At 42.6% G+C, this 20701-nt stretch overlaps 1 protein-coding gene across 1 annotated transcript; it reads right to left on the reverse strand.

Moving 5' to 3' along the window:
• Nucleotides 1-4921: 4921 nt before the first annotated feature.
• LOC134061746 (sodium/potassium-transporting ATPase subunit alpha-1-like) lies at nucleotides 4922-19129 on the reverse strand. The gene is made up of 22 exons (XM_062517504.1): nucleotides 18939-19129; nucleotides 13122-13235; nucleotides 12943-13002; nucleotides 12546-12749; nucleotides 12319-12432; nucleotides 12060-12194; nucleotides 11843-11960; nucleotides 11396-11664; nucleotides 10934-11242; nucleotides 10153-10287; nucleotides 9847-10036; nucleotides 9464-9639; nucleotides 9143-9279; nucleotides 8865-9015; nucleotides 8585-8753; nucleotides 8244-8398; nucleotides 8008-8131; nucleotides 7379-7524; nucleotides 6159-6289; nucleotides 5946-6047; nucleotides 5696-5787; nucleotides 4922-5267 (listed from the first exon to the last, which is right to left on the reverse strand). The coding sequence occupies exons 1-22, from the start codon at nucleotides 18948-18950 to the stop codon at nucleotides 5239-5241; spliced, it is 3072 nt and encodes a 1023-aa protein (XP_062373488.1). The 5' UTR covers nucleotides 18951-19129; the 3' UTR covers nucleotides 4922-5238.
• Nucleotides 19130-20701: the final 1572 nt, after the last annotated feature.

Raw genomic sequence — 20701 nt, forward strand, 5'->3', positions numbered from 1 at the left:
TCTGCCCTGGTCTTTGGGTGGGATTGGAAATGTGAATTGGTAACTTGGGAAGTGAATAGTAAAGGTGGATGGAAAAGGCCTCTCACAAATATTATGCAGAATTAAGAGTACAGACAGAAGTGTGAGTAGGCTACCGGTTCAGTATGTTTCCATTCTTACAGAGAAAAATGTCTGCAGGCTCCTGTCACATACAGTAGCCTACAAGATTATGGGGATAAACTTGGATACTATAATTGAGGGTTATATTACGATAGCAAGGTAGCGTACCCAGTTTGTCAAGGTAAATTCAGGAGTAGGCTGCACCACTGATCTCAAAAGAGCATGTCACTTTTGGAAAAAAAAAAAAAAAATAGACGCTTAGTGTCATATGTTCTTTTTTGAGATCAGCAGTTACTCCCAAAGTAACCTGGGTAAGCCTGTAACCTGGGTAGTAAGCCTGTAATCTCATGTAGAGCTCTCAGTTGGTGTTAACTTTTTTAAGCGGTTAACAACTGGATCCACTCTTCACTCTTACAGACCTGGAACAGAAATGCACGTAGGAAAATAGGTTCCTTATCAGAGGGCACTTTATGTTCCTTTAAATAACCTGACTAAGAGTTTTGTATATCAACTTTATGAATATAGTCCTCTGTAGAGCTTTTATGATCCGTTCAGTGAAGACAGGACCACAAGTATATGAAGGTATAAATAAAATCAGGCAAATTGCATGACAACTCCAGTTTGGAAGGCAAATGCATTTGGTTTATTGGTATCCATTCAAAACAGACAAGTAATAAACATATTTCCCTTGGACATTTCCAAAACAGAACGATGCATTTAGCTCTGCTCGTGTTGTCATTCGCTAATGGCAGGCTCTAACTGCTGTTGCCAGCGGTTCGCCGTAGTAGTACCACTTGCCTTTAGTCAGATTAAATGAGGCAGAGAGCATTGAGGGCAATCTGAACGCATACACTCCAAGCTTGTGGCCATTGCAAAGACTGCTGCACTCTCTCATCCTCTCCCGTCAGCCTTTCTCTCTCTCTCTCTCTCTCTCTCTCCCTCCACTCTGAAGAGCTCACTTGACTGTGGAGCCAGTGGCACTTAATGTACTGGAGAGAGGTCCAGTGTGCCCGTTACCGTGCCGACAGCCTCTGCACTCTCCGAAGTGACACTACAGAGCATTGCTGTCATGCAGAATCATGCACAGGTCACAAGCATGCCAGGCTGTGTCCACACGCACATAACACGTAACGAAGAGGAAAATCCAAAATGAGGAACGCGATACAAAACCAGAGAGCTCAGATTGTGTTGTCATCTATGAGTGAGCCCCACCCCCTCTACACAGTGACCCTTCCATGACCTTTGGGTTCAAACCTACACAGATGGTGTCAGCCTCTCAGTGACCTTTTTCCTTCTGTCCTTCCCTTGGGACATCATCGAGTCACTTCCCAAATCGCTTATTTATACATACATTGAGGGCTGCTGTCAGCTGGCCAAGAGAAAGATATGCTGGTTAATGCTTAACTGCCCTTAATCTTGGAGAAGTTGTAACATGTTGCTACTGTAAATGTATCCGAGGATAGACAGAAGTGATAGGGTTAGAGATTAAGCTCTCCCTAACTCTCTCCCTCTCTTTCCCTCTGTTGGCACTTGGCAGTTGTGAGAGATTTGTTTGTTTACTTGTTCGTCTGTTTGTTTGTTTTCCTCCTCAAGAAGAGGTGATCAGATGGCAAGTCCACCACTGGGTCGCAGCCAGACAGACAGACTGGACCTCAGGCAGTGTCAGCAGGTGGACAGACCCGGGCTTGTTTGGTGTACGTGCGGACTCTCATGACACCCTCTCAACCAGGGCATGAGAATCCAAATGAGTTCTGCTACCCTTCAGAGGACAAACCTCACTGTGAACTCAAGACTAACCTACAGGTACATATAAAGCTATTTGGTAAAACTATTTATCCTTCACAAATGCTAGCAGCATGTGCAATAAACAGTATAGATAGTACAAACATTGTATTCAGTGCTTGAAGTGGGAAAAAATAAGTGCAGGAACTCTAATTTTCCGACATTTAACATTTGTGCGGTGAAAAAAAAAACAGTTTTTAGGATGTGTTGGTTCAAAAGCTATTTTAATTTAATCATTCTTTCAAGCAATAACCTAGGCCTAGGCTACTTTTTTCTAATTCACAAATGGAATACTGAAAAACCATTAAAACAACATGAACCAGACCAGTGTGATAGCCTACTTAGGCCTAACAGACTGGGCTAAAGGCCCTAGAACCTTAAAGAAACCTTTGGGCTAAAGGCCCAGTTGAAGAAAACTGTGAAATTGGCTGTAGCCTACTTGTTACATTGATTTAATTAACAATATTAACAACTGGCCAAGAACAGAGATTCAAGATCAAAAGTCAGAACAAGAGAGTAAAGTGTCTGTAAGTGTTCTTTCTATTGCTATTTTGGGTCCTGAAATGGCAGCATCTGCCATGGCTGTACAGTATGACAAACACGGGGTCTGAATACAACTTCTGATATGAAAAATAAATTATTTTGAAGTGGGGGAAATGGGGAGGTATAAAAAAATGCAGAAATTTGATGTGATTTAAAAGAAATACTTTCTCGTGATTACCGCTATAACAGAGACATTCTATACGCCATTGGAATCAGTAGGATCTCCTGTTTATTTTGATATGTAGTTTGCCATAGGGCAGTTACGAAATTGTGAAATATTTCAGAGAAGAATGGGTATGACGCAAAACTGAATGTGACATTCATTTTTGTATGTAACTGTAATTTCCAACGCTAATTATCTCGCGAACCGTTCATCATAGAAACTAGCGGCTAACGCCATTGGAAAGGTCAGGTTCTGCAGTTTCATATGATATGCCTGTTACTTCTGTGCGAGAAATTCTTCGCGCAGCAATATGACCGAGAAGAATGGGTGCGGCCGCGGTCGAATGGTGCGTCTCTCGAAGAAGGCAGAGAGGGTCGGCCGGTGGTCCGATGGTAATTTCTCACAGGTAGGCTACAGGGCCGTGACCCATAGATTGATAGGGATAGGGCACTGGCGTAGCTCGTGGGTAATGTAGTCTTTCATCGGTCTTGTGATATTGTCTATTCTCGGGCCACTGTCGCTGCGTCGGATCAGTTTCAGTAAGTACCGGAACGCAGCAAAAAGTGGCGGAACCCAAAAGACGAAAATACAGAAGTTCCGGAACTGCGTTCCGCTGCGTTCCGGCCCACTTCAAGCACTGATTGTATTATTGTAAACCACAAAAGGACCGACAGCGCTTTTAACGAATACTACCAAAACAATAGCAGACCAATTCAATTTGCCTTCTTTAATGACATTTTCAGTCCACAGATAAATTGAATCCCAAAAAGTATCTAGCAATAAAGCAGTCATGTCCAGCTGCTACCATCACATTTCTTTTTGGGAAAAGGAAAGATTCTTCCAAGCTACCCTGTCCCTTCTATATTTCTTTCTACATATCAGGCCCCTTCTAGTGTCTGACAAACACAGTTCCAACACCATTTGGCAGTGTTAAATGCTTACAACTCACTCCAGTGATTATACAAGTATCCCAAGAGAGGTAAGAAGAGTACAAATGGACAATAAAGACTAGCTCCTATGATCCAGACAACTGGGAGAAGGTTCTCTAGAACCAGAAGTCCAGATTAGAACCTCTCCAGACCCCTTCTGACTTGCAGCATCTAAGCAGTTATCAGTTTTTACAGTTCTAAGGAAAAAGTTCTAAGCAGTCTATGTGTATAACCTTGGCAGGTTATTTGTTTTGTCCGCAGAGATAAATTCTTTAAGATGATAAGAAACCTTCTAATACAAATCTCTTCCAACAAATCTTTGAGACATTAAGCAGGACCTTTGAGAATTCATTTCTGAGGACAAAACCAAATTTTTTCCAAGAGGGGTCATCTCCTGCTGGCCTACAAAGAACAAGGGCTAAAGACAACAAGTCCCAAGGAGTAACATGATATGCAATATGGGAGCATCCAACTGTTTGTTTATCCCCCCGAGGCCAGCTTTGGATGTGTTGCTTCAGCTGGTCCTGAAGAGATATCAACTCATTTATTTTTGGCCGCTGAAGAGTGACATTCAAAAAGAGTCAACTCCTCTCAGGAGAAGGAACACTAGGGCTACAGCAATGGTTTATGTGCTTTCACTTTAAATACAGGGGGTTTTGAAAGACACTCATTTACAGGTTTTGTAGGCCTGTTAGTGCCAAAGCCTGTTTCAGCCAGGTCACTGCTTTGCACTTGTCAAGGCATGCCACAATGGACATTTTTTATATATATATATATATATATATATATATATATATATATATAAAGGAAAACTGAAGTATTGCACCAGAGGTTTCAAAAACAAAACACTTACAGCAACTTGAAAACTTTTATAACAGTCTTAACATTATTGAGTAGTGCTGACAACTTCACAATCGCTCTAGCCACAGTATGACCTGGAGAGTTGGTCCATGCCCCCTCCCAGTTCAGAGGAAGGTGGGAGGTTGAGAGGTAGGGGGCAAATGGTATGAGAACCGTGTGGGAGCAGGGAGGTCTAGGGAATGGGGTGGGGGGGAAGGGGCGCTCTGCCATACTTTCTTCCCTCACTCCAAATGAATAAACGACGCAGGATTAGGCATTCCAAACCTGCCGAGCATGCCCACTCTCTCTTTTCCGAGAGCTAAAACACGACTGCAGCTGTAACTTCACTCTGCTGCTTGTCCAGAAAAAACAGAAAAAACAATTCGAGTTACAGAGCGGAAAAGCAGAGACAAAGTAGACCGAGCGCCACATGCTTTTGTGATGTTATCAGCAAAATTCCCATGGTCCCTTTCAACTTAAAAGTAAAAAATTTACTTGTTTGTTATTTTTCTGGATATTATAATACAATTATTTACTGTTTAGCATACACCTAATACAATCCATGCACAGTGCTTGTGTGGTATAATTAAAACATCAATAAATATAAATAAAACTAAAGCAAACATACAGGCAGTATAACACGACAAAACAAATAAACTAACAAAAAAGGACACAAAATAAGAGACCTGACTGGGTTTTATTTTTGTCACTTCTAAAAACATGTATAAAATTGGTCCAACTTCAGAAACAAGGCACACAATGTCTTGGTTCAGGATTTCAGTGTTTGCATCGAGCATTCTATCCAAATATACCAATGTAATTTTTTTCCAAGCAGCAAGACAACCATGCAAAGTCATAACAGAATGATGCAGACTGGGCACTCTAGTAGTAGGTCTCTCTTTCCACCCAACCTGTAAGAAGAGATGAGGGGGGGGGGGGGGGGGGGAGAATGGTTTCAGACAGAGTCACATCAGAATCCATATAGATGGTAAAAAAACACACTTTCTGATCAGCAATCACCGATCAAACGACCATTCATCATGAATGTTAAAGGGATCAAGATGTTTATACAGTATATATGAATGAAAACACATTTTAAATGTATTAACTTAATTATTTTATCCAAATTGACTTACATAGGTCAGTTATAATATAAGGGTCCTTCTCCCCAGAGCAACTAGGGTTAAGTGCCTTGCTCAAGGGCACAAGAGTGAAAGCTGGGAATTGAACCCACAACTTTAAAGACTACTGCATGGTAGCCCAGTTAATTGCCACTATGTGACCAGCACCCTTAAAGACCACAATGACAAGAACACATAGATGGAGTTTTCCCCCTTACCTCCTGGGCTGCGTCGCAGGATAAGTTTACGGATTTCATCATAAATAAAGATAAGGAGTGAATATGGGAAGGCGCAGAACCACCAGTTTGGTCTAAAAAAAGGGAGAGATAAATGAGAATAAGAGATTTGTAAAACAACACAACAAATATCATCTTTGATGAAGACTGCAAAGAATTTGGCAATTCAGAAATGGCTTGACATTTTTTTTTGTTGATTCTGTTCAGAAGAGCAGATTTTGGCCAGACTTACTTGAGTGGGTACATTCTGAGGGCGACATCCATGCCTGGGCAGTATGACAAGAAGGCAGCCAAAGCTGTCTCCTCAAACAGGCCAAAGATGAGGATTTTATTTCTGGGGAAGGCAGGAACACACAAGATGTCAGTTCAATACTGTTCCCTTTTGCAGCACATTATCATTTTCATGAGACCTTTCACGGGGCCCGTTTAGTCACGCCCTACTTACTTCATGCCCTGTTGGAAGACTGAGTTTCTCCTGGTCTTACAGATGATCAAATCGGCCCATTGCACGACCACAATACTGGAGAAGAAGGCTGTATGGCAGGTGAACTCCACAATCTTCCTCTGTTCATAGGTCTGTGGCACACAAGTGACGCAAGTCAGGGGAGGATACAGGAGGCTGAACACAGACGGCCTGTTTTCTAGATAAAATGGGCTCTATGTTGGTGATTTTTTTTTTTTTTTGCTACTAACGAGCCAAATTTACTTTGCACTTTGGGCTTAATTTCTGACCCGAAGCAACAGAGAACTCAAATAGACTATTAGATTTGCCACAGGTTCTAATGAAATTGTACACTTACACATAACTCAAGTTGAACCACATAAAAAAGTCTCAAATGTCAGAAACATCAATAAAAGTTAGATGTGCTAAACAGCAATGCACTCTTTAAAAAATGGTTCTTGGAGTGCTATGTAGAACCATGCAGGCTTTTAAGAACCTTTAGGGGTTCCTTTGATGCACTATGCAAAATGATTTAAAGAACCATTTAGGGGTGCCATATATGAAGCATACAATAGAACCATTTTTGGTTCTACATAGCACCTTTTTTTCTAAGTGTGTAAGCAAACTTCTAAAGAATAAAAGTTCAGAGTTAACTTCTAGCCTAAACAGTATCCCAGGCTAGAGGCCATTTCAATCTGAGCTAACTCTGTTTTATCTCTTACTATGCAATAGGATTTAGGTCTGTCAGGGTTGGCTAAGTTGGTACGCCAAGAACCAGATATACATCGATGCCAAAATACATGTATACAAATATATTTCCACGCAAGTCAATTTTAAATTGCTACAGCAAAATTATTTCCATGTCTGGAATAGACCAAAATTCAATGATATTCCAGAAATTCCATAACCCATGGGAACCGTGCTCTGTTCAATTAAATTAAATGAGCCACAATATTATTGGTTATAAATAATATAGTAGCTCGGAAAACACAAATCCGTGTCATAGCCTCATATTTGTTCAAAGAATTATCATAGAATATTTGTCTGGATTGACTTTTGAGGTTTATAATGTGATGTGGCCATAACCTGAATATTAAACAATAACAGTATTTTTGCAATAATCATTATTTATTCTCACCATTTCATCATTTGCACTGATATACTGTAGAGAGACTGGTGGAGCTATGCCATTGGTAGTGGTACACTACAAACTGGACACTTACCCACTGCTGTCCATAACTGTCCTCCAGGTCATTAGTGAACTTGTCATCCCACCTCACTCGAATTCCGAGTAGTGTGGAGGGCAGGAACCCGTTTTCAGCCAAAATTACAAAATATGTGAAGAATCCTGCCAGGGCCTGGATCATACCTTTTAAAAATGCAAAAGATGGCGAAGATCAGTCCCTGAAGTCACAGCACATGAATCTTTGGCCAGAGGATAAGCATGACATCAGACAACCATTTAATACCATATGTCCTCAAGGGACACCGTATGGTAAATGTATGACCATCCTTAACTGGCAGATGGTCGCTTCTAAAGAGGCATTCATTGGTACATAGCCCAAATAAGAAGAATCATTTAAAAATGTGCAATGCTAACATCTGACCAGGCAGACTTTTAAATGGATCTTTTTAAACAAACAAAAACAAATAAATATGTATTTAAAGTTTTAACTGTATCTTAGGAAAATGTATGTCCTGATCCCATGTCATTGATTGAACTATTAGAATATAACTTCAGCTCACATTTTCCTTTCATGAGATACTATATAACAAGGCTGTACTCCATACAGAAATACACAGCATTTCACATTTCATCTTGAGTCAACAGCAAGTGAAACGGAGTTCTCACCGATCTGCCCATAGGCCATACTGATAAGCCTCTCGTTCACCAGCTTGTCTGTCTTTGGGTTTCTGGGCTGTCTCTTCATGATGTCGCTTTCAGCCATTTCGTATGCCAGGGAGATAGCAGGAACCTGGGAATTCACAAAGACATGGGTGAGATCTCCATTACTGTCAGAGAGGACCGATAGCTGGAAGGTCTGAAAACAATGAAATGACAGAGAAACAAAGAACAGTGTTCTTTACCATGTCTGTTCCGAGATCGATACAGAGGATGGTGACTGTGCCCAGAGGGAGTGGGATGTTGGCGATGATGAAGAAAAGGAAAGGTGTGATTTCAGGGATGTTACTGGTCAGAGTGTAGGCGATGGACTTCTTCAAGTTGTCGAAGATCAGACGACCTGAAAGACAAACATTTTTAGATGATTGGCCATTTTACCCAAGTCATGGTATACTATTCGAGCATGCAAAATCACTTGTTGATTTGGCAAGACATACACATTGGTGAATCACAGCATTTCACACATAAGCAAATACAAATGCCAAGAACAATGGAGTAAGGGCTAGTCTTGGAGAGAATTCCTCACCTTCCTCAACTCCTGTAACGATGGAGGCAAAGTTGTCATCCAGAAGGATCATGTCAGCAGCCTGCTTAGAGACATCAGATCCGGCGATACCCATAGCAACACCAATGTCAGCCTTCTTCAGGGCAGGAGAGTCATTGACTCCATCACCTGTCACAGCCACAATGGCACCCTGGAGAGCGAAAGAACAAAATGGATCTTCGTGAAGGGCAATACCATAAAGAAAAGCAATATGCCATCTGTGAGAATTATCAGCTTAGTGAAGACCATCATTTTGCATTACCTGTCGCTGGCAGCCCTCAACAATGATGAGTTTCTGCTGTGGAGAGGTTCTGGCAAACACAATCTCAGTGTGGTACTTCAGGATGTCATCCAGAAATTCAGGCGTCATGTCCTTCAGTTCAGAGCCATGGACAACACAAGCCTTGGCATCTCTGAAGAAAAAGAGAGATAACAGTGTTAACTGTTGTCCTGAACTCCTCATAAACACTGACATTACCACTATTAATATATGGATTATTAAAAAGGTTACACTCTACTGACAAGAGTGATGTGGTCTACCTTGGGTTGACTTCTGTAATGGGAATGTTCAGGCGAGCTGCAATATCTTCCACGGTCTCGTTACCCTCTGAAATGATGCCTACACCTTTGGCGATGGCCTTAGCAGTGATGGGATGATCACCAGTCACCATGATAACCTACAATGGAAAAAAAATAAACCAGACAAATGACTTAAACATGACTTTCATGGCCTGGAATTAAAACAATAGGCAAAAAAGGCAATCAAGCTTTGTTCTCAATCCTCATACAGTGTCTCACATGAATGAACAAACATGTACAGTAGACTTGTACATATTAAACAGGCGTTCTGCAATATCATACCTTGATTCCAGCACTCCGGCACTTGCCAACAGCATCGGGCACAGCAGCACGAGGAGGGTCAATCATAGACATGAGGCCAATGAAGCACAGATTCTCGGTGGGGAAGTTCACCTCCTCACAGTCAAAGGTGAAATCCTCAGGGAACTGGTCATCAGGCAGGTTGAAATGGCAGAAGCCTAAAAGGTCGAAATTAAATGTAAAAAAAAAAAAATCAAATCAAATTTGTGTAAACCAAACCATTGCTACCGATGATGAGTATGGGTGGCTATACAGTCAAGTCTCTGGAAAAACAAAAATACAGCGGAAACTGGCCAGCCACGAAGGCAGTTGTCTTTCACAACAACCAAGCAGTTTGATTAACTTCAAGGGGCGCAGAACCATACCGAGCACTCTTTCGCCCAGACCGCCCAGCTCCAGGTAGGCATTCTGGAAGGCTTCCTTCAGCTCTTCATCCAGCGGCTGCTCGTTGCCCTGGATCATGATGGATGAGCAGCGGTCCAGGATCCTCTCTGGGGCTCCCTTCATCACCAGCAGGTGCTTGGTCGCGCCACTGGGGTTCTGGTGAATGGAGAGCTACCAGGAAAACACAAAGCCACAATGCTTTTAGCAGTGCAATGACTCATGGACATGGACAATGATGTTTGCACTGCTAAAGTAGGTGGAGGGTTTTAGCCAAGTGTTCCAAGTACCTGGTATTTGTTGGTGGAATTGAAGGGGATCTCAGCAATCTTCTGGTTCTTCTCCCTCATCTCCTTCACAGAGCCACAACACAGTTCAATGCACTTCAGCAAGGCAGACTCAGAGGCATCTCCAGCAACATCTCGCTAAAAATGTAAAAAAGACACACACGCACACACACACACACGTTATTGTGAGGAACCAAAAGCTGCACTTAAGTTTCTGCCCCCACAGATCTACATGATATTCCCTTTAGCGGTTGTCACCAACTTGTGAGGGAGAGAGAGTTGTTAAAGCAAGCTGTGATGCCACCATGCCTCACAAATAAGCATGATACAGGGGAGTGGGGGTGGAGGTGTGTAAGATACCACAGAGGGTATGTAGAATTTCATTTAGTGAAATGGAGGAAGTAGGGCTTGTTTACAGCTAGATCATACTGGCTCTAGGGAGGAAAATGACGCTTGATGATTCCCTAGGGTAGTCAGAGGGAGTCGGAGCAGAACATGGAGAGAATAACAAGCCCTATGCGGGGGTAAACAACACTGAAGACAAACAGCTCAATTATACGCTAAATAGCCAGGGCAACTTTACAAGATTTTTTAAACTGGTCAGTATGGGTTGTAGTGATGTGCCAGAAAAAAACTCTCCAGGGCTTTCATTATGGTAGCAGACTAATTCTACCCTTTCATTTTCAGGAGAGGGAGAGGCTCAATGTACAACCACTGGACTTTATTGCAAAAACAAGATGTCAGAGGGGGGGGGATTTCCACATTGCAATCTACTGCTAGTCACCTTGAGAATGGGGACATTCTCCTGATCGGCCAGGAAGACAGCGCGATTGCAGAGGCCGGCCACACGTGCCAAGTCAGTCCAGGTGGCAGATGTGCGGTCAAAAGAGGTTCCAGTCTGGTTTTCCGTGGTGTCGGCTTCATGGATCTGGTTGTCAAACCACATGTGGGCCACAGTCATGCGGTTCTGGGTCAGAGTTCCGGTCTTGTCAGAACAGATGGTGGAGGTAGAGCCCAGAGTCTCCACAGCTTCCAGGTTCTTCACCAGGCAGTTCTTCTTGGCCATGCGCTTGGCAGTCAAGGTGAGACACACCTGAAATTGGAATTGTGGTGCCAAAGTTCAGTAAAAGGAACCAGCTGCACAACATTTACCTCAAAATTAATCTGAGATAGATGGTATGCTGACAGGAGTATTGAATTAACAACATGAAAAAATGACGCTGAACTCCAGCCTCGGTGTACTTACAGTGACTGTAGCCAGGAGACCTTCTGGCACGTTGGCAACAATGATCCCGATGAGGAAGATGACCGCCTCCAGCCAGGTGTATCCAAGGATGAGCGAGAGGATGAAGAACGAGACACCCAGGAAGACAGCCACGCCAGTGATGATGTGGATGAAGTGCTCAATTTCAATGGAGATGGGTGTGCGGCCAACTTCAAGGCCAGAAGCCAGGGTGGCAATACGACCCATGACTGTGCGATCACCAGTGTTGATGACAATACCCCTAGCAGTACCTGACATAAAAATAATAATAAAAAAAAGTCAAATATGACAGTCAATATGATAATGTTCCTGCACAGTATGTAAACTTCACTTCTTGGGTTGAAAGATGGGAGAAATGGTTACAAAACGCATGGTTTGTTATGTTTTGTATGTTAAATTGGTTGCTAAAATATATAAAACAAAATATACCTTCAACACAATTGGTGGAGAAGAAAGCAATGTTCCTAGTTTCCAGGGGGTTATCATTGGAGAAGTCAGGTGTGCGTGTCTGAGGCTCAGATTCTCCTGTCAGGGAGGAGTTGTCCACCTGAACAGAACACAACGAGATTGAATAAAACAGAAAAGATAATGCTGTCTATGCTGAAAATGGCATGCACACAGACAGAATACACTCTAGAATATCCACCTTGCAGCCATGAGCGGAAATGATACGCAGGTCAGCAGGGATTCTGTCTCCACCTTTCACCTCCACCAGATCTCCAACCACCACCTCCTCAGCATTGATGCTCATCTTCTCACCATCACGTACAACAAGGGCTTGCTACAGGGTCAGTCAAAAATATATAAATTCAGACGTTTCAAGACATGTATACAAAAGTATGCAAAAAGAAATAAATAAATAATAATAATAATACACCTCATAAAATATTATGACCTGGGGGTACCTGAGGAACTAGGTTCTTGAAGGAGTCCATGATCTTTGAGCTCTTAGCCTCCTGGTAGTAGGAGAAGCATCCAGTGATGATCACAACAGCAGACAGCACAACACCCAAGTACAACTGCACGGGGAAGCAGAAAAAGAACAAGGTTAAGTTAGGTGAAGTTACCTGCTAGAGAAATACATTTTCCCAATGGATCTGAGGCCTTCCTATACATAAAGAATTATCCTTACGTTATCATTTGCTGGTTCATCTTCTGAGGCAGCCTGAATACCGTAGGCCAGGAAGCAGAGGATGGCTCCAATCCACAGCAGAGTGGAGAACCCACCAAAGAGCTGCTTGCAGAACTTCACCCACTCTGGGGTGGTGGGCGGTGGAGTCAGAGCATTAAGACCATCACGAGCAAGGATCTCCTTTGCACGAGTGGAAGTCAGACCCTGCAAATTCAACATGGAGCCATTCAGGAACTTTTGCCAAGTTCAGCAACCAGCAAACAACAGGCAAGGCTCCCATAGCATATGTGATACAACACAACAAAACATGAGGCTATGTGTTGTTTTGTGTGGATGTTTTGTGTGGACCACCGTGTTTAACATGATTAAGATTCAGCCAGGATCCTCAGCAACTCACCCTGGTCAAGTCAGTGGCATATTTGCGGTTGAGTTCATCAAGTGTTAGCTTGTGATCATCCTGAAGGAGTAAAGGACAGGAGGAGATATCAGAGGAAAAGGCCCATTTGGGTTGTAAATTATAAAGTTACACATCAGCACAGGCCTTTTTTTCCACAAGGAGAGATAAAGTTGGCTTACCAGGTCCACCTCTTTCTTCAGCTCATCCATGTCCTTTTCTTTCTCCTTCTTGGCCTTGGCCTTCTTGCTTCCCTGCTCTGAAGTAGCAGCGAGCTCATATTGCTCCCGTCCTTCCTGTGACACACCAGAATAGAGAACATTTAGCTTCAAGAAAATCGCTGACCTCCGTGGGTGTTATTCCGCAGAATAAATTCATAGTGCTTAGCCCTGGAACAGATTTTCCCCTTGTATTATCATGTTAGGCCTCTTGTCTGCCTTGGTTCCGGTTTTCAGTAAAGCTGCTTTGTGACAATGTTGTATTGTTTGCAAATACAAATGCTAACTTGGACAGAACCGATCAGTTTGTGGCAAAATGTGTGGCACTTTGTACCATTATGCCCCCAGATAAACATGATGTATGGACTAACGTTAAGCTCTTTATGATGGCTGATTGTTTTTTTTCTGCCCATCCAAACATAGACTGGATTTGAGAAGTCACCACATCACCACTTTACATCTGAAGGATTGCTTTTTACAGAGAATTTAACCAACATGTAATATATATATATATATGAATGAGAGAGAGAGAGAGAGAGAGAGAGAGAGAGAGAGAGAGAGAGAGAGAGAGAGAGAGAGAGAGAGAGAGAGAGAGAGAGAGAGAGAGAGAGAGAGAGAGAGATAGCTTGTGGGTGTTGTATAACTTAAATGAGCAGAACTTAAAGAGCAACTTGCAGGTTCATTTCAAAACTGAATGTTTACTTCATCTTGACTGAAAACGTTTACAAAACCTACTGACAGTAATTCAAAAGAAAGCGTATCTATTTTAAACAGGCTCCTAAATATGCCTCTCCGGCCCACACGTGTCATATTACGTAGGAGAAGGTAATTATTAGGTCTTAATTTGCCACTTAAGCTCTGCTGTCATTATGGGCGTAGATACTAGTCTGAGCAATGGTGGGAGATGGAGTTAATAGATTTTTGGGAAAGTCATAATGGTTAATCATTGTGTTTGTGGTGGTCACACTAATTCCAGCCTGTCAGGACATCACGTCCACCATTTTCCTAACAAGAAAAGCAAAGGTTTTTCATGCTTGGGTGTGTTTTGAGCAGGTAGCCTAAATAGAGCAGACTTCACCGCCTCATCTATCACAAAACATTTACATGGACATTAATATTGACCATATTAAGGATAACACAATATTGCGAAAATGGTGTTTACATCAGTTGTTAATTTCATTCTGTAAATGTGTTAGAACGTGAGTGTTTGTTTACTGACCATGAACGCATATGCATGCCATGTAATAATAAATAGGCTGCGGTTATGTTATGCCTAGCTACTTGTAGGCTACTGCAAACAACACTTGTGCTTGTAGTTAATGTGGCAGAAGCTCGCTATACTGCCCCTTATGCCGCTATTAAGTGGTGTTACATGTGTTTCTTTCATTCCCAACATCTTTTCTGAAGCTGTAGCCTTCACCGCTCATGAACCTTTCCACCAGAAGGTTGCGACAGAGAAAACATGGGCCGTCAAACTATTTTTCATGCTGCCCAATTGTCGAGAAATCTTGTGAACATTCCAATATTTTCTTACAGTATGTTGTTTCTGGCATAGTTATCATATTTGTTCTTTCTGAGAATCTAGTTTCTTCATCGTCTGTATCTACATGCTTTATAGGGGTTTCCAATGCAAGTTGCTCTTCAAAGGTCACACTCTTGACTTCTCACATTATATAATCAAATGATGTTGGTGATGGTGCTACACAAGTCTGAAACTATCCAGTTTAAAAGTATTTTAATACCATGTCCAACTTACCTTGAAAATTGATTAACACATGGAATTGTTCTACACATAGAATATGATGCAAATCAAGTAAAAAAAAAAACATTGTCCATCAGCTCAAGTTGATTGGTTCTCCCAATAATTGATTGAAAATGTTGCATAAGCAATACAAAATACAGTATCTGTTGAAGGAGTTAATTTTCTGGAAGGAGAATGATTACAGGCTTTATGGAAAGGTGGATGTGGATTCGATACTTAAAGTAAAACCATTGACAGCCACTCCAGAATCTCATCTCATACTTGTCCCTTGTGTCTAGACGCTGACACTTTAATCCTGGAAATTTATTTTGCACGCTCATAGCTCAACCTGCCGTGTCACAGTGCCACAAGTCACAGTGCTGTATTGCCATCATCCAGACACTGATCTTGTTCTGTGGGCTGCTATGCCGCACATGTGGAAAGGCAGCAAAGCCACCGCCCTGACTGAAAGCAACAGATAAACATCCACTTAAAGCCCTGCCTCATGTTTTATTCAAACATTTCAGACTTGTAGATATTTTGACGATCAGCACTTCTCGCTATAGCTCTCTCGAACAACCCCGAACCCCCCATGTCCAAATCACAAAACAAGCGGCTGCCTATTTCAAATGTATGGATCTCTTTTCTGCTTTTGTGTGAAGGCAGCCGCAGGAGCTCAATGTTCATCATTTACCAAGCGTTAAACACCAGCCGTTTCCTCTCGAAACTAGTGGAAAACGGAGGAGGGGAGCGGTTCAGCTGATCGGCTACTCCGCAGACTATCTCGGCCCCTAGGGGCATACAGGGCCCCCTGCAGTCTTTCCATTAGAAGGAGAAGGCAGCGCATGCTGAAAAGCAACAGCGCGAAGTGCAGCCGTCCGCTATAGTGGCACACACTGAAGACAGAGAGAGAGACAGAGAGAGAGAGAGACAGAGAGTGAGTGAGTGAGTGAGAGAGAGAGAGAGGGCAAAAAAAAAAAAATCTGGAATTTCACAGGCGGCTCTCAAGGATACGCAAAGTTTTTTCGCCTTGGTGTAACTACTCAAAACAATGATCCTTTGTTGCTTACGCTTTTACCAAAACGAGGGGAGGGAAGACAAAAAAAAAGAAAACAACCGAGAAGAAGGCCGTGCTTGTGCACTACATAAACGCCGGCAAGTCACACCTCGTCGCTCGTCTGTGGACGAAAATGACATCAGGAGGGGCGCTGCTCAGCACAGCACAGAGCCGAGTATTATGTCAGAGTGCGAGAGAATTGGGCTATTGAAAGTGAAAGAGCACACATGTGCATGTCGGAGCTGAGCGTCCTTCCACGTGCAGTGCCTCAAAAACACGGAAGGAAAGCAGTCACAAAAAGGCTACGACCAGATCACCACCTTTGGATGTATTCACTGATAGTGAACTAGGCAGGCTTTCTTACAAGTCAATATTTCTCCATGCGCTCTGGTAAGAATGTGTTGCTCACCCTCTCTAACTCTCACCCTGTTCCTTGTGCGAGGGCCAAAAAACAAAAGCACTCACTCAACCATATCACCCCCCCCCCCCCCCCCCCCTCTTCCTCTCTGGGACTTTGCCCTGTTGCCATGGGCGATAGAGCCACACCTCTGGATATCTCAATGGGTGGAGTCACGTGTTCCACCCCCTCACTTTCCCTCTTTCCCTTTGTTGCAGAAGGAGCTCATTAAAAAACATTGACACTCGTTACCTGCTAACCTGTAAACCTGTAATGGGGGGGGGGGGCATTACAACAACCCAGGTCTTGTCAAACATAAATAACTGTAACATGACAGTAACCTCATACAGTTGGGAGTTTTTCCCCACAGGTTGTGGAGGAAAGGTTATTTAGCTTGAGAGGAAGCTTGTTTACTTTGCACAAGTGGCGAGAACACAGACACAGCAGCACTCAACCTAGGCTCCATTCTGAGCCCTCAAACCAGCTAGGGAATGGATGATGGCGTGGCACTGAAGCATAACACACAGGGGGAGATGGGTTAAGGGTGTGGAGAAAGTGCCTGGAAACTTAATGTGTGTGTGTGCGTGTGTGCGTGTGTGCGCGTGTGTCTGTGTCCAGTCATGGAGATGCGATCGTCGGTGACAAAAGGGCTTGCTAACGCACAGTGACTGTTGAGCGGAAAGAATGTTAAGTCCTTGGGAGAGCAGCGACGGTCTCAGACAGGCATGCACCCTTCTGGGATGGAGGGGGTGGGGGTTGGGAGGCAGAGAGGGCGGGGTGAGAATAGCCAGCTGGGGCCGACACCTGATAAAAGTTGAATGGATCTGACGCGTGCTGGAATCAGACACCTCATCCAAGTAGTACCCCCAGGGCTGGAACTTTACTGTTCACAACATACTGTTCCATAAGTAACGCCCATTTTAGATGATATTCACTTGGAGATTGCGGAGGACAAGAAACCCTGTGTGTCAAATTTGACATACATACAGCTATGACGAAATCAGTCTGGCGAAAGGCACACAGCTGGTGGAAAATGCCCTCTTGTGCTCACCGTATCCCCTCTGATCAAAACATCAACTAAACAAAGCTGCACTGGGAGTCAAAAAAAGGGGTGAACTACTGCATTCCATAGCCTACATGAACACCTCCTCTCTAGACCTCTAACCTACCCAGCATCATTTCAACTCCAGTGCACTGTTACTATTAGGAAGAGGGAGTGGTGTCTGTCTACAGTTGGATACCTGACAAATGCAGCTCAAAGGGCACACACATTCTCTTCACTCTGACAGTGTATCTGTCCTTTTGCCCAAATCCAAGTGAATGGACTCGGATTAATCGAAATCTTTTCATTTGTTTGGAGATAGAGTAAATGTCATTCCTCTGAGGTAAAGTCGCCATAAACGCACACACAACATACTGCGATGTATTTGTCTTGAAATTGGCGGCACATTCTTCATCACCTGAAAAAGATGAATGCACCGATATGCAACCGGACTGTAACTATTTCAAATAACGGCATTACGAACAGTATTATAAAATATTACTTAGCTATCAGTATTCTGTAATAATCTTAAACCAGACGTGTATTTACACCGCATCTGTTACAGACCACCACCCACCTCAAAAATACCGTTTAAAACGCATCACCTTCCGTTTCATTGCGGCATCAGGCTAGTCCTGAAGTAAGGGCGCCATGAGACCAACTTCATGAATTTTACGACGTCATAAGAAACATTTTCACATTTTTTTAACCTAACTTCCCTCTCCTAAGTTCTTAAAACATTTCACTAACCGTGTAAGATATTTTGTAACACTTACTTCGAGCCCATCATCTCATCCCATCATAACGCAATTTTGTATCAATCCATTTCCGCTAAGAACGCTTAGAAACATGTTGCATTAACTTTCCATTGATACAGTATAGGCGACAGCTTCTGGATATTCTACATCGGATTCCACAATTCAACTCAAGACGACCGCGCATCTACCCTGCATAGACTTGCCTACTTGTTATCCTTGGTTGCAGGATCAGTTCAGCGTTTTCCATCTCAGAAAAAGAAAGAACACGCCACGGTGAGGTCGAGCCATGTCAGAGGAAGTTTCCACGCATGCTTCAGTTGAGCAATCTTTGGGCTACTTTTTGTCATTCCTCTTCTGAATTTTCTGACATTAAACTAGTCTTGAGAGGGCTGTCAAAAACTTCACTCATACCCTTGATATGCAATGCTTATATTTTGGTTGTCCTATTCACCCCTTTACATGAAGAAATATCACATCAACATAAAACAACAAAACAGTGGCTAACCCGCTATGCTCACATAGCATGCCCCAATGAATGCCACTTTCACAAGGGGGATTGCGGAAGTCTTCAAACATAGCAGGCATTTTGAGAGTTTTGTCTATTCATTTATCTGAGGCTAACATATGAGTTTGAAATCGCCCATTCCTTCTCTTCCTTCTTTAATGACCACCTGTAAGCGTCAGAACTAGGCCTGCAACGCATCCAGCATTTAAAGTCATATAATAATGGGTAAAAGCACGTTTTCAATAAAAAGGCTTAGGTTGAGAAAATAAGGAAATACTTACTCCGCGTCCCATTTTGAAATACAAAAATCTGTACAAGACTTCACAAATGTGCCGATTACTGTCTCCTGGACCGTCAATTAAAATCAGATAAAAAAATGAAGTTTTTAAAAACCCTGGATGCGTCCTGGCCACACGCGTCACATCACCCGGACACGCATCCAAGTTCCCTGGCCGTCACAAGGTCCCAATTCTTATATACAGTGTGTCTTTTCCTCGTGACGTCTACTGCCTTTGCCATGGTAACATAGAAGTGAGGGGCGGGGTCTTATTGAGAGATTTACAGTAATCACATATTAAAATGGCCTCTTCGCTTGACAGTTTAACATCTAATTCAGTTTAATCGGTTGGAAAGCAACTGGTCCTGGCCTTAAATTCAGATTTTATTATGGAAGATTTCCCTTGGCCTACCCAGTTGGAGAATACACATCATTAGGCAAACATATTCTGAGCTGTCTAATTCTTTGACTTAATTGAGATGATACAAATAATTGGTTGATGTCTTTTCCAAGCAGCCTATTTCAACGGGTCACTCATTGCTACTATTAAACCAGATTTACAGCTGTGTGTTGCCTATTAACTTTGGTTGCATGCTATGTCCTTAAAGGCCTACCTTGACACTACGTAGGAAGCCTGCAACTGGTTATTCCCACATGAGCTTTATTTGTTGTTGCTTTAAATCCTTTTCAGTTGTCATCAATTGATATTGCATCACATTATGTGTAGCCTAGAACCGAGCAGAGATGTTAATGTATTGACAAAAAGGCTCTGGAATAAATTTCTTGAGTTATGCACATCATGAGAGATAAGGTTGTTGACAGCAGTTGTAGATACTCTGATAGAGATGCTGGGCTCTATGAAATAATGTGATGTAATGTCCCCGAATTATGATAACAACCATCATGAACTATGATAGCCGTGTGTCAGTGCAGCGTCTTTGGAACTGTCTGTGCGTCTACCCTCTTGCATCTCTTAAATGGCAGCCATACAGTCACTGACAGACAGTGGCTTCCTGTAACATGCTGTTTTTTTTGTCTAATTTTGTAATGCAAGTTGCTAGATGGATATGCAAGAAGACCTGTGGCTAAAACCGAACACTGACCACTGCACAACTGGCGTGCGCGTGTCTGTTTCCGTGCACGAGCACATATGTGCATGTATGTGCTGAAGTTTGTCTTCAAAGTGAGAGCTAAAAATATCTTGAATTTTATTTACATGCTGCTGCCTCGATCCTATAAATGTGTTTCCATGGAAACTGTCATGTTCCAACCCTCTCTGTGTGAATGAAGGCACTCAGAACCAGTGCAGTGCCCCCTGCTGGACAGCCATGCTACAACGCCTAGGGCCACGAACACAAAAACATGTAAGTTTGGACTGATGGTCAAATACCATGGGCATTCAATATAACTTTTTTTTTTTTTTTTTTTAAACACTTTTGTTTATTCAATGATACATACAGATTTTTGTATTTTTAGTTGTTACTTTTCTTTCACTCCAGGTAGACCTAATCATCTCATTAAAACTATTATTTGTTTGCTTTTACATGCACATAAATTGTCTTAGGAAAGTGGACAGTACATTAATGAAATGTAAATATCCTGAGATAGCAGAAGAAAGGGACGCCATTTAATTAAGTTTGTATTTGAATGCTTCAAACGAAACGACGTTTGTTTGTGACAGATTCACTCAAGGACTCTTGAGTAGGTCAGTGATTAATGTCAAATACAGAAAATGCTAGATGTTCTGCGGGAAAAATGTAACCACAT

This window comes from Sardina pilchardus, chromosome 17 (assembly GCF_963854185.1).
Source record: "Sardina pilchardus chromosome 17, fSarPil1.1, whole genome shotgun sequence".
Lineage (NCBI taxonomy): Eukaryota > Metazoa > Chordata > Actinopteri > Clupeiformes > Clupeidae > Sardina > Sardina pilchardus.

Coding starts and splice junctions, on each gene's coding strand:
- LOC134061746 (XM_062517504.1), bottom strand. Junction 8,399..8,584: donor CGTTACAGGAGTTGAGGAAG/GTGAGGAATTCT, acceptor TTTGTCTTTCAG/GTCGTCTGATCTTCGACAAC. Junction 8,132..8,243: donor TCGATCTCGGAACAGACATG/GTAAAGAACACT, acceptor GTGAATTCCCAG/GTTCCTGCTATCTCCCTGGC.